Genomic DNA, 14234 nt, shown 5'->3' with positions numbered 1-14234 from the left:
GCGCTTTAATTTTTGGGCTTTGTTCTGATGAAATTATTGGCATTATGTGCTTGCTGAGGGTGGAAACAAATAACCCAGAGACACATTGGCTTGCTGTGCATGAGTGCAAAATGTTTTTGCTTAGAAAAATAATCAAATTATACAGGGAAGTTTGTGGGGGAGGAGGAATCCCCAAGTTACTGTGTACAATTCAGACAGAAAATTACAAAAGTCAGTGCTGAATGGCTGCTACATTTGATTATTTTAATATATCCTGTTCTCTTCATATTGCTTCATGTGTATGGCTTTGCTGCAGTTTTCTCAACTACATGCTCAAAAGTAAGTGGTGTGTGAAATTAAGCTGGGGGTTTTGCATGAGAACCGGGGAATTGGTCTATAGTATTAGATAGAATATTGTCATAATCTGCCAGGTTAGATTTCTGATGTTTATATTGTACTTTTCACTGGTGTGGGCAAATAACTTGGAATCCTCTTTATATGTGATTTCATTTACATTGAGTAAAAATTTATTAGCAGCTTGATGTGCAAACTCTTGCACAAGGTCTTCAGGGGAGAGAAAAGAGAGACAGCGACCATTTTAGGCATGTCCAATATGTGTGCGGCTGTACACATGCGCATCACACTGAACCCAGAATAGAAAATGCCACAAAAGAGGGCAGAACAGGGTGAGGCAGCGGCAGGGTTGAGGAAACTGTTTTGATGATTTTTAAATGGTGTTTCAAATATACACATTTTCACATAAACGAGGTTCCTTGGAATATAACCCCTACGTAAGTTGGGAGTTGGAAGTGCAACATGGTAGACAAGTTTGGAGAGTTTTTGTACAAAGCCTGCAAAGAGAAGCCCCGTTTCCATGCTTGCCTTGGGAACACGGATGTGAATCTGTTTCTGTGTCATGAGAGTTGTCCCCTCTGAAACTGTGGGTGATGGGTTGGAGGATAATCTTGTGCTGAAGGGAACAGCTTCCCTCTGCAGCCTCTAGTTCCACTCTTGCTGGAGGACAGGCTACCATTTGCTCATTACAGCCAGCTCAGAAAACCAGTGCTTTAGCCAAACTAACAGGAGCTCACTGTAAAGTTTCCAGAAAGGAACAACAGAGCTAAAACTTAAGGGCTTAACCCAGAAAAAGAAGGGCAAAAGAAGCATCAAATTTTGTACGCAACAAGAGTTTGAAAGCGATCCCAGGAAGAAAGGACAGGCTGAAGGAAAAAGACAATGAGCAGAATGAGAATGCTCTGACAAGAAACTATTGCCTTTTCACCACAGAGATGAAAATCACAAGTGGTTCAGAATGTATTGTCAGCTTCACTGCTGTTCAGATAGGTATTAGAGTCCCAGAAGCTCCTGCAACGTAGGTGAAATGGAAATGGGTTTCTTAAACTGTTGTCCATTTTACCTCTGTAATAAGGAAGTTTATCCTACATAGATGGGGACGGGGGCTTCTTCATTTGATCACTGCTGATTACAGTATGCACACAGTTCTCCCACTTTAAGGAAGACATTGTGCATGATCTAATTGACGCTGCAAAAAGAAGGAAGGAAGGAAGCTAACTGTACATGCTTCAGTATTATGCCATATGAAAATCTGTGTCATAAACAGCTGCTTAACCTCTTCCCAGGTGTGTGCTCAGGCTGTTAACTAAAACACTTTATTCAAAATCATAAATACGAATGGTTGTTGATTTAAGGAAATGTCCATAAACAGAAACAAGGGGTAGCATTATATTCAGAAAGTAATAGGCTCACATGGTTGCTTTTCTGTAGTTAAGCTACATTTGGCAGCCTCCTCCATGTGAAGAGCCATGACTTGTGAGTGCATTTGACTGCTGTGATGCTATATGTTTGTCAATCCTGATACTTTGTTTTTCCGCATGATCCAAGTGTGTTGAACCTATCCTAAAATCAGCAGCCAGGCACATCTCCAAAACACAGAAAGGCAAATTAATGATGGAGAAACAATAACTCTGTGGTTCAGTCCTAGTAATCTAGTGACAAGTTTATATTTCTTCATTGCTTTATTTTCTTTCTCTACCTAGATTTTATTTTTTTATTTAAGAAGCATGAGATGCTGCATATTTTTGAAAACAGACTGAGTGGGCTGCATTAGGTAACGACTGTATACTGAGAATCATGGTGCAAGCAATTTTTTTTAGATTAGTGTGTTGAATCAGTTTCTGCTGAAGAAAGTGAAATTTATTTCTCTGTTCAGAAATTGTACTTGTTAGGAGCTTTTTTGTATAACTCGTGAAATCTGATTGTCTTCTTTTCTGCTATCAACAGATGTTGATGAGTGCATATCAAATCCATGCACTAATGGAGACTGTGTGAACACACCTGGCTCTTATTATTGCAAATGCCATACAGGTTTCCAGAGAACACCTACAAAGCAGGCTTGCATTGGTAAGAAGGCCAATACTTCCTCAATTACTCGTGCTTATATTTGACCTGAGTTTGATCTCTCCCCCCCCCCCCGATTATCAATACGATTTTGAATCGCCTTTTCAGCAAACGGTGACAGTGATGTAGTATTTACAAACCCTACACAAATCTGGAATGGGAGTCCGTAAAATGGTTGGATGGTACCCTGTACACCTCCTTCTGGCGCCTGCTGCAGCCAAGCTGGTGCCAAATGTATCGCTGTACTTTCCTTTGGACCATATCAGTGAGACTGACAGGGAGGTCTTGTCATTTGGGCCAGCCCAGGACCTCCATACACACTGTCCGGGCTTGTGCCCCGGAGTTCAGTGCTACTAACACAGCAAAAACAATGTGGGAAGTAGCAGTTATGAGTCACCAGTCTCTGCAGCCACAGCAGGCGCTGTAATTCTTCAGCGGTTCATCTTTCCCCCAGAGGCACACACTATTGTCTCTCGAGACAGACGGATGCTAACAAAAAGAAAGAAAAGAAGTGTTATTACAGGAGCAGATTTTCTCAAATCTGCTTGCATTTAAAAAATCAAGTGATTGTGGACAGATAAAATACTTGATATTTGGTATATATTAAAGCTATAGGGTTCACATCTCAAATGTACAGGACACAATCTAGCTAAATTTAGCTATGTGAGTTCCATTGCACTAAGTCGTGGGACAGTGGTGGTGTCAAGTCTGGATCTGTAAACAGAATTCAAACATACTGACAAACTGCTTCATGTTTGCTTTCCAACAGCAAAATTGAAAAATATGATTTTCATTAAGTAAGGGGTATGTAAACCTGAGGTTTGGCCCAGTGGTCTGAAGCAGTTTGTTGTTTTCTCCTTGAAACTAGTTGATAATTATATTGTTATTATTCTCTGTTTCCCCCCACCCCTCTCAGATCTTGATGAATGTATCCAGAACGGCGTGCTTTGTAAAAACGGCCGATGTGTGAACACTGATGGAAGTTTCCAATGCATTTGCAATGCTGGATTTGAACTAACTACTGATGGGAAAAACTGTGTTGGTATGAGATAACTTGTTTCGTTTGTTTGTTCACTTTTAATGCTGATAAAACGTGCAAATTTCCATGCTGTCCTGCCATATGGCACAGAATAAAGTATATTCATAGGTTAAACATCAACAATTTATATACTGAGACTATACTGTGGGCTTGTTAAAATTTCAGCTACCATTTCAGGGTTTTTTTTTATAATAACAAATTCAATTTTAACATAACTTTATTATTTATTTAGCCTTTGCCAGTTAATTACAAAATAGGATGACATGTAGTACACTCTGGTCCATATTGAAAAAAGCTATTGCAGTTATCCTTCTGAAATTTGGCTGGATTCATGCCCTCAGAAGGATTTGCACCTCCCCCTTTTTTTTTAAAAAAAGCAAATTTTAAGGTGCACAACACAAAAGCCCCAAGCCTCGTTTGCCTGTAATTTGGTAGGTTTTACCTATCCTGCAGGGGCAGCTATTTCTGCATTTTTTAATCCTTTTTTTTTTTTAAGGAACAAAAGTTGCAGGCATTTTTTATTTATCAGTGGTGAATGGAGATAAAATAAAGCAGACTGTTGGGCCAATAATGAATCATGGGGCCATGCCCTTGCTCTTTGTTTCCCTCCCTCTTCTCCTTCCATGTGTCTGACCAGTGTTTAGATTCTGGCTATTTAAAACCAGTTTTCTGAGACACCTGAACTTTTGAACTGAATTTAAATGTTGTTTGCAGACCAGGATATGAAACCAGGTTCAGCTTCCGACTTTAAATTCTGATTTAAGCAGCACTGCCATGCTTTATATGTGGGGCCGCCTTTGATGGTGGTTGGGATGCTTCAATTAATACAGAATGCACTGGCCATAATTTTTAGCACCCTGAGAAAATGCTAAGAAGATGTGCACTGTGAATGCCCTTCATGTCCACTTGTTTAAAGTGGATGAACTGAAGTTTTCACTTTCCAGTTGGACCACTCAAGGTATAGCCAAGTTTGGCACAAAATGATTAAAATAAAGATTTGCCATTTATTTTGTGTGATTTCACCCATTTGTTTTTTTGGTAGAAAGATTCTCATTAAATGAGACAAATCTTGAAAGAGATCTTGAGTAGTTTCTTCAAGGATTAAATATATCTACTAATTCGTTTTTCTAGATCATGACGAATGCACAACTACCAACATGTGTTTGAATGGCATGTGTATAAATGAGGATGGAAGTTTCAAATGCATCTGCAAACCGGGCTTTGTCTTGGCTCCTAATGGGCGCTACTGTACTGGTATGTAAGACACCATATTATGGCAATCTTGACTCTATATAAACACAAACAGAGAGAGAGAGAGAGAGAACTATGGTTGTTTCTTTCCTACTTATTTCACTTGTACTGACATAGGAAAAGTTTCCACTGAATTGTGCCAGTGTTGAGGTTTGTGCCCTTTCATCAAATTTTGCCCTGAGCTTATTCATTGTTTATTTAATCCACATATGAATCTTCGGTGGAAGCAGCTTGTGAATGACATTAGAAGTCCGCAATTACACAATTTTATAAGAAAATCGTGGTTTCATTTACTAATCAGTAAAACATACATTTTCCTCCAGATATTGATGAGTGCCATCAACCAGGGATCTGCATGAATGGTCACTGCATTAACACCGAGGGCTCATTTCGTTGCGATTGTCCGCCAGGCCTAGCTGTGGGAGTTGATGGTCGTGTTTGTGTAGGTAAGAGACACTTTTACAGTTTAATGTGATAAAGTTTAAACAAATATGGGTGAGAGCCAATTGTGGCAGCTGCTAGTACAACAGTCATTCTGCTAGTGAAGTCCCCATTGTTAACGTAGTGCAACAGCTGGACCCCAGTGGGTAGCTTGGGCTAGCAGAAGTGTTGCACAACACTAGAATGTCATATACCATTCAGCATTACGGCCACTGGGGCCCTGTGGCTGGGACTGCATTGCTCTTTCGTCTCCTGAATGTTGTGTGTCTTTTCGGCACAGTGCAGGTTGTGTATTGGAGTCAACCACTGCTGCTCCTGGAGTGTGTGTGTGTGTGTGCGTGCGTGCGTGTGCTGTTACATGACTTCCACTTGTGTTAGCACTTCTGCCATGAAAATAGCTTTTGCAGAAATGTCTACTTTCCCGCTTCTTGTGTTTACAAAGATGAAATGTACCATGTGTTCTAAAGCCTATTTTGTCACATACTTGAAACAGATAGCACATTGTAGTTTCATAGTCCGTTTAGTCTTCTAAATACAGTGGTACCTCTGGATGCGAACTGGATCCGTTCCGGAACCCCGTTCACATCCTGAGTAGAGCGTAACCCACGAGTGCGCGTGCACGATTCACCGCTTCTGCGCATGCGCGAGTGGCAAAACCCGGAAGTAACACGCTCCGTTACTTCCGGGTTGCCGCGGAGCGCAACCCAAAAATACTTAACCTGAAGCTACTTCAACCCGACGTATGACTGTATAAATAAACACTGCCTAATGAATTAGTAGTGTACACTATAGTTTTTCATCTTCTCTGTTCTGTACTACCAACTCATTAATAATTGCAAATTGTTCATTGGCAGTCTGGAATAAATCAATGAAAATGAGAATGTTTAGGTTTGGCATTGTGTTTATGATACTGAATCTGTGTAATTCCAGAGCCAAACCCAAAGGGCTAAATCCAAGTTGGCACAAATAACCTGTTCAATTCTTAAAATAATCCCAAAGTTAAATGGGGATTTCCCTACCCCCCACCTCTCAATTTGCCATAGATTTGTTAAATGCTGGGGAAATTTGCCTTGCTGAAAGTACAAGTTTCAGGGCAGAAACTAAAACCGATTAAGCCCTGGCCCCGCACTAGCAGTAATGTCTGTAGTCCAGGGTGTTTAATTCTCTTTTGGAATACACAATGCTGGTGCTTAAAAGAATCTAACTCGCTATTAGTTGTTAGACTATTTCTTCACTAGAGGCAAAATCAGGAATCATTTAGGAAATTCAGTTCCCCAACAAGATGATATAATTACTCTAGACATGCAGTAATGGGAAGAAATCTTAAATAGCGCATAATAAAAAAAAATCTTACTCATTCTTGTCCTTCTGAACAGAATTTCAAAGTGTGCGTCTACTGTTAACAAATCTACTGTAAATTCTCTTTGGCTTTAAAACCCTCCTTGTTGGCTAAGCTGCAGGATCTTTTGAATGATCTAAGTGATGTAGGCAGAAACTGTAGGCAGCTGAAAAGTGTTTATAGTCTGAGAATTGGCGTATTTTATTAAACATTCTGCTTAGGGCTTTTAGTAGTGCTGACAAGCAGGTTAAATATTTAACAGACTGTATGAAAAGAAAATTTCATTAAGACTGCCGTACTATACACACGTACTCAGTAGACATGTATAGAATTGCAATGTAAATAATCTTAAATCATACATGCATTCATGCAAACTCAAAAGTAACCTGCAGGAAATAAAGTTAAGTAAGACATATTAGAAATAACTTTGGGCATGAATGGAATATTCAGATACAGATATAAGCCTATGTTGGATGTCAACATTTGGTCGGTATTGGACTTTGTAGAAGCCAAGTTTTGTATTCAATATTAATTAACGAATTGCAGATGTAAAGGTTTTGGGTACATTTTTTATGTGAAGAGTATTTCTTCATACCATTTCCAGTTGTAAGACAACTCACCTATTGTTCTGCCCGACTCCTCTTAGATACCCATATGCGCAGCACATGCTATGGTGGGATCAAAAAGGGAATATGTGTCCGTCCTTTTCCTGGAGCAGTGACAAAATCTGAATGTTGCTGTGCCAATCTGGACTATGGCTTTGGAGAGCCTTGCCAGCCATGCCCTGCCAAGAACTCAGGTAAAGTTGTGTTCTTCTTTTGATTACTGTGAAAAATGTATATTGCCCATGAAAACAGGGGAATAGTAGTAGTAGTCAGTCTGCTAGCTTCAGCTGGTAAGACAGCTACAACCGTTTCTAGACCAGGATAGCCTGATAATTGTCACCCATGCACTGGTGATCCCTTGAGATTGGTCTGGTAGCTGCAGCTAATGCAAAATGTAGTGTCTCGGCCGCTCTCTGGAGCAGGAAATTGGCAGCATGTTATGTTACCCTACTGTTGGGACGCGGGTGGCGCTGTGGGTTAAACCACAGAGCCTAGGACTTGCCAATCAGAAGGTCGGCAGTTCGAATCCCTGCGACGGGATGAGCTCCCGTTGTTCGTTCCCTGCTCCTGCCAACCTAGCAGTTCGAAAGCACATCAAAGTGCAGGTAGATAAATAGGTACCACTTTGGCGGGAAGGTAAACGGCGTTTCCGTGCGCTGCTCTGGTTCGCCAGAAGTGGCTTAGTCATGCTGGCCACATGACCTGGAAGCTGTACGCTGGCTCCCTCGGCCAATAAAGCGAGATGAGCGCCGCAACCCCAGAGTCAGTCATGACTGGACCTAATGGTCAGGGGTCCCTTTACCCTTTACCTTTACCCATCTGTTAAAAGAATTGCACAGACTACCAATTAGCTACTGGGCTAAGGTCAAGGTGCTGGTTTTGTGTGTAAAGTCATATACAGATGGGAACCAGGATACCCAAAATATAATCTCACCAATAGATCACTGAACCCTGCAAATCAGGGTGGATACTATTTAGCAGGAGCTCTGTTCTGTACAATGTAGTAATCAGGCTTTCAGTGTTGTGGCACTATACTTTGAAAACTAGACAGGTGTTGTCTCAGTTGTCGTTTTCATGCCTGCTGAAGACCTTTGTCCAATGAGCCTTTTAGGTAGAGATCTTTCCCACTTTACATCTGTACTGGAATTGTTTTAAAGATGTTTTCATTGTTTTATCACTTGTCAGCTGCCCTGGGCTCCTTTGGGAGGAAGGATATAAATTTAATAAGTGGGATATAAATTTAATAAGTACATAAATGATTAAAAAAAACCCTTACAGTACTTGCAAATGTTGTTGTTTTTTTGAAATCTTTTTTATCGGTTTTTATGAAAACAAGTTTAAAATAATTTTTTTTAAGAAAAAACCTTTAACATATCAATTCATGAGATTCCCTGGATCTTGTGACTCCCCCCGCAACCGTCCCCAAATGGGTCCTTATAATAATCTTTCTAAAACTACATATTTGTATATTCTCTACAGTTTTCATTTCTCTAAATTGTCCATATCTTTTGTTTCTTCACAAGTGGTTTTTAAAGTCCAGCTTTATCTGTTTGCAATGGTCTCTAAGTAAGTTATGAATTTTTCCCATTCTTTTTTTAAAGTTTTTATCTTCTTGGTTCCCGAGTCTCCCTGTCAGTTTTGCCATTTCAGCATAATTCAGCAGACTGGATTGGCTTGCCATTCTTCCCTAGTCGGGACTGTTATTTCCATCCACAGTGCTTGCAAATGTTAAATAACATCCAATTTGAATCGGCAGTAGTTGAGGTAACATGGTATTAAAACATAGTAATACTTAACCTATTTTTCTTACGTTTTTCTACCTTTTTTGTTTTCATATGAGAAGCTGAGTTCCGTGGTCTGTGTAGCAGTGGCGTGGGAATTACAGTGGATGGAAGAGGTAATGCTCCATAACATTTTACAGGTGTGACCTATAAAAAAGGGAAGGAAATGAAAATAAATAAATAAAACGTGCATGAAATCAGATAAACAGACAAAAATATTTTGTTCCTCAACCTCCCACATGCTGTTGTTTTAGGTATGAGGCACCATATTTTTTTTAAAGTGAACCAGACTCTGAGGAACGACTAAGCTGTTTTCCCACTGGAACCAGTGGCAAAATTCTCTCTTGCTCCAGCAGAAGCATGGAATGTATTTATACATGTTCTCTTGGCAGTAGCATATACATAGTATTTTAATAAAATGAAACAACTTTCATTCCTTAAAACTGTGCATATACTCCAAGCAGTTCCCAAGCAGCTTCAGGCTGCAGTCCTATAATAAGGAGTTTATTTATTATTTAAAATATTTTAGCCCAGCACTAATCTCAAAGCAGGTTGCCATATTTAAAGCAACCACACCAAAAACAGTTGAGACCAGGTAAAAATACTAATAGACACGAAAATACAGCAGCAGATTAATATTCCTTTATTGTCTGGGCAAAACAGACCAATGTTCTATTTTGTCTGCTGCTGTTTAATTCTGGTTTAATTTGAAGTGTTCACCTTTTATGCAACTTCAGTATGGTTGGTTTCACTTTTTACTAAATGGTTTTGCTGTAGGAAGTTAGTACTGTGTATTGTTTGTCATTAAAAATATTAACCACCTACGTTAATAACCTTAATTATTGCAGATATTAACGAATGTGCTTTAGATCCTGACATTTGCTCCAATGGGGTTTGCGAAAACCTGCGTGGCAGCTATCGGTGTAATTGTAACAGCGGATATGAATCGGATATTTCAGGAAGAAATTGTGTTGGTATGTTATCTGATCTGTATTCATACGATTTCTGCTGTGGCTGCCTATGATTCTGACAGCAGCAGGAATAGTGCTTGAAAGCTAAGTATTGTGGTCACTGCCTTTCCTGCACAATAGAGGGAGTCTTGGGTGCCTCAAACGAGAAAGAACCTTCCTGGTCTTCTGTTCTGCTAATTGAAGAGCTCTTTTATATCTTTCACTAGAGTTTTGTGTGAGGAAAGTGAAACCAAAGCAAGAATTGCCCTTTTTCTTGCACAGGCTTTTTTGCAAAAGGAGTATGCTAGCTCATAGAGCTGGATGAATTCTTTCATTGTTGCTCAGTGGGTGCAATGGGACCACTTTCTAGCAGGTGGGTCACTGTTGCTTAATAGAAGAGGAAGGGGAGAGAAGCAGAGAAGTTGGTACGTTGCAAACGTACAGTACTGGCAGAGCTAAACTGGCAATTTGCACAGTGCATTTGCACACCAAACTCTGCACTACTTCACCTCCCTCCCTTCCAGTAAGCAAAACCAGCCTGTCTGCCAGGAAGCTCCTCCATACCAAATGAACTGCTTCTGCTTCTGCTTATAGAAGCCAGGGCTTTTTATCAGCCGGAACTCACAGGAAATCAGTTCCAGCACCTCTCTGGTAGCACCATTGCCATTCTAAGAGAACAACAAGGGAGGTGTTCATGGTGAATTTCAGCGCCTCTTTATTCTAGAAAAGTATCACTGACGGAAGCACTTGTGGAATAGCGCTAATGGTAATTTTCCTTCTGCTATTGTGCGTGGGAAGGGGCAACACCATTTCTGTCATACATCCTAATTGGTACGATCAACTTTTCCTTTCCAGACATCGATGAATGTCTAGTGAACAGATTGCTATGTGACAATGGCTTGTGTCGAAATACCCCTGGAAGCTACAGCTGCTCATGTCCAAAGGGGTATATATTCAGCAGTGAAACTGACACATGTGAAGGTAAGATTTCAGCAGCGAAAAGTATGGATGTAGTCCTGAGTTCATAACTTGTTGTTGTTTAGTCGTTTAGTTGTGTCCGACTCTTTGTGACCCCATGGACCAGAGCACGCCAGGCACTCCTGTCTTCCACTGCCTCCTGAAGTTTGGTCAAACTCACGTTCGTAGCTTCGAGAACACTGTCCCACCATCTCATCCTCTGTCGTCTCCTTCTCCTTGTGCCCTCAATCTTTCCCAACATCAGGGTATTTTCCAGGGAGTCTTCTCTTCTCATGAGGTGGCCAAAGTACTGGAGCCTCAGCTTCAGGATCTGTCCTTCCAGTGAGCACTCAGGGCTGATTTCCTTAAGAATAGATAGGTTTGATCTTCTTGCAATCCATAGTTCATAACTCTTTATCTCATAAAACTAATTAAGAATTTAAAGAAAGTCATTGGTTATAAGCCTGAGTTACCACATTCTGTCGTCTTACCTAATGCAAGGTACCAAAGCTTTATTTCTTCCATTTTTTAGTTCCTGTTTTAAATTATTTTTAAGCTTGGAAACTGGTCAAATAGGCTGTAACTACTTTTTGTTAATTATGAATTCATTTCCTGAATATGAATATCTTCCACATCTCATTAAGCTACATTAAGTTGCACTAGCACAGAGCAGCCAAGCAGCCGATTGTTCTTAAGAGACACCTGCAGAGAATTCCTTTGGGCCAGAATCTATAGAATAGTTGCAATTTGCTGCATCTTCCCAAGTAGACTGAATGATTGGAGGTCTCATTGCTGCCAAATGAATACTATACTTGGACTGGACCCTTTGTTACCACTACTCCTGTGCAGAATCTTTTGATGCTGAAAAGCTGGAATGGGCCACTAAGACAGCAGTTTCCCAGGCAGCATTGTTGCTAGGGCTGAACTTTAGTTAACGCCAACCAGGCCCCAAGTCATCACCTGGGTAAGCAAGCAGATGCCCAGGACTGTTCAGCTTTCATAGTCACTGTAGCATCCTGTGTTGCTTCTTATTTTTTCATTATAGTCAGGGGGTGCTCTCTTGAGCATATACATGAGTGTTTCCCAAATTTGGATCTCCAGATGTTTTTGGACTACAATTCCCATCATCCCTAACCACTTGCTAGCTAAGGATGATGGGAGTTGTAGTCCCAAAACAGCTGGAGACCCAAGTTTGGGAAACACTGATATACATGGTTACAGGTGGGCATTTATCCTAGGTAAATATATTAAGCATCAGGACAGGAGGATAAAACTCCAATTTTATTCCTGTCGTGTTGGCTCCATGATTTAAAACGCAAAGCTGCACTTACTCAGAGTATTTTTATTCATTTTTTAATCAACGTTTTTTAGTTAGGTTTCTGCACCCTCCCAGTCTAACACAGAGCTGTTCAACACATCACCCGAGGACTGCATGTTGCCCTTGGCAACATTTGATACCACTGCCCTCCCCGCAGCCCTCACGCTTCCTTTCCAAAGCTGGGTAAGAAGGTGCTGGGCTTTGGAAAGGAGGCATGAACAATCTTGACAGAGTCCTAGAGTCCTCTTATTTACTTCGCAAAGCCTAGTTAGAGCTTTCCCAGCTTTGGGAAGGAGGTAGGAGGGCTCTGGGACCCTGCCAGAGCCTTGCGCCTCGCTTAGCTGGCTTTGGGAAGGCAGCACAAGGGTGGGAGGGATATTAAATTTTGGTTCCCCACCCCACCGTATGACAAGGCAGTGTGTGGCCCGCGGGTTCCATGTTGAAGTACTCTTGCAGCCCACTTGGTATGAAAAGTTGGACCACCCTGGTCTAACATATCATGCATGTAGAACTGGTTGCAAAGCATGCGGAGTGGGGAGGGCTGGGGAGAAAACAGAAATGTTACTTATGTGCCATTTAAAGAGCCCCCATTGTTGGTAAGGTCATTCAGTTCAGGGTCTAAAATTACTTGGTTACACCACTGATCCAAAGGCCCATAAGATACAGTGGAGCTTCCTCTTCATGAACAGAGAGGGAGATCCATGGGGTAGGGAAGAAAGTCCACTGTTGTAGGCCGCCTATTGCAGATGCAGAAAGCTTGATCAGATCATGATTCTTTGCTGTTGGTGCTCAGTGGTAACAGTGAAAAGGGTTGTTCCAGGAACTTGAATTTGCTCAATCCAGACCCTTCTATTCCCACCTCCTGGATGGGGATAAAAGTATGCAAGCCCTGCAGCTGGCTTACTGATTTTTCTCCTATTGGGATAAGTGGGAGGGAAAGACTGGAACATGACCAGGAAATATTACCCCCTCCCACCACCAAACATTCCTACCATCTGTTCTGCCATAAAGTAACTCAGCAGGGCTTTGAATTTTATCTGTCTTCCACCAGGGAGTCTCCCTTTCTTGCTCCCTTTGGATTGTTCTGTCCATTAGCCTGGGTCAGCTTATCCATCGATTAATACAGACTGCTTCCAGGTTGATTTGATCACATCTAAAAACTTATGTGTACTTTTGAACATACAGTGTCTACTCATTTTTATCGCCACATAATTCTCTTGAATTTCCCTGGGCATTTGAGTAGCATTTCCTTATTTATAAAGAATCAGGTGCATTCAGATATCAAACAATCAGCCAAGACCTGCCTGCACTTGGATTGGCTATGGAATATTTTGTCTTGATTTCATAGTGAATTTACATTGCCCCTTTTAGGAAACGACTTGCTTCTTGAACTAAACTCCGTTATCTCTCAGTTTAACTAAAGTAAACTCGCTCTACAGATGCTTAACTTCTGCCAGAGTCAATTCATGTTTAGTTCCATGAACATTTACTAAATCGTCTGATGTAAGCCTTTAATATCATGGTGAAGTTGTTTGAATTGTATAATAAGGATATAGTCATGTCTGTGAAAAGCACTTGCAACACAGACATTTCCCCTCCCCCAAGCACAATTAAGATGATTCAGCAGGGACTAGACTTGCAGTTCTGTTCAAATGTTATTCTTCAACACTGAACTTTCATAATTTTTGAAAACAGACTACAATTCTAAAACCATTTACTTTGAAGAAGCCTGATCAAAGCGCAATAGGGTTACTTGGAACTCAATGACAGCTTAAGTCTGTAATCCTTATACACACTTTACCTGGAAACAAGCCCTATTGAAAATACTGAGACTTACTTCTGAGTAAATACGTGTAGGATTACACTGCATGTTTTTATAGGCGCTCAAATGGTCGTGAGTGTGTTTTATGTCCTAGTATCATGGGGAGTTTTATTGTAGGCTGAAGGTTGAAATAATATAAGAGGGAGATGCTAACTGGATCTGTTCATCTTGATATTTATCTTCAAAGCACAGCTCTGGCTATAAACGTGTTCACACAGTTGAACATGAATCCAGAACACAAACAACAAAGTATAAATCACTGTAATGTAATCACAAGGGACAATTCCAACTTTGGCTTTGACTCTGAAGAAATGACTAAGCAAACTAAATATAT

General features: G+C 40.7%; 1 protein-coding gene across 1 annotated transcript in view; it reads left to right on the top strand.

Annotated features, from left to right (window-relative positions):
* Positions 1-14234, top strand: part of FBN2 (fibrillin 2) — a 138169-nt gene that overhangs the window by 57316 nt on the left and 66619 nt on the right. The window contains exons 12-19 of the mRNA XM_080973330.1: positions 2281-2400; positions 3314-3439; positions 4568-4690; positions 5011-5133; positions 7114-7266; positions 8916-8969; positions 9702-9827; positions 10659-10784. Coding sequence (XP_080829456.1) covers positions 2281-2400; positions 3314-3439; positions 4568-4690; positions 5011-5133; positions 7114-7266; positions 8916-8969; positions 9702-9827; positions 10659-10784 — 951 coding nt within the window. The remainder of the gene's footprint in view (positions 1-2280; positions 2401-3313; positions 3440-4567; positions 4691-5010; positions 5134-7113; positions 7267-8915; positions 8970-9701; positions 9828-10658; positions 10785-14234) is intronic.

This window comes from Podarcis pityusensis (assembly GCF_964106645.2).
Source record: "Podarcis pityusensis genome assembly, chromosome: 11".
Classification (NCBI taxonomy): domain Eukaryota; kingdom Metazoa; phylum Chordata; class Lepidosauria; order Squamata; family Lacertidae; genus Podarcis; species Podarcis pityusensis.
The sequence above is the reverse complement of the archived record's forward strand: the minus strand, read 5'-3'. Positions and strand labels throughout refer to the sequence as shown.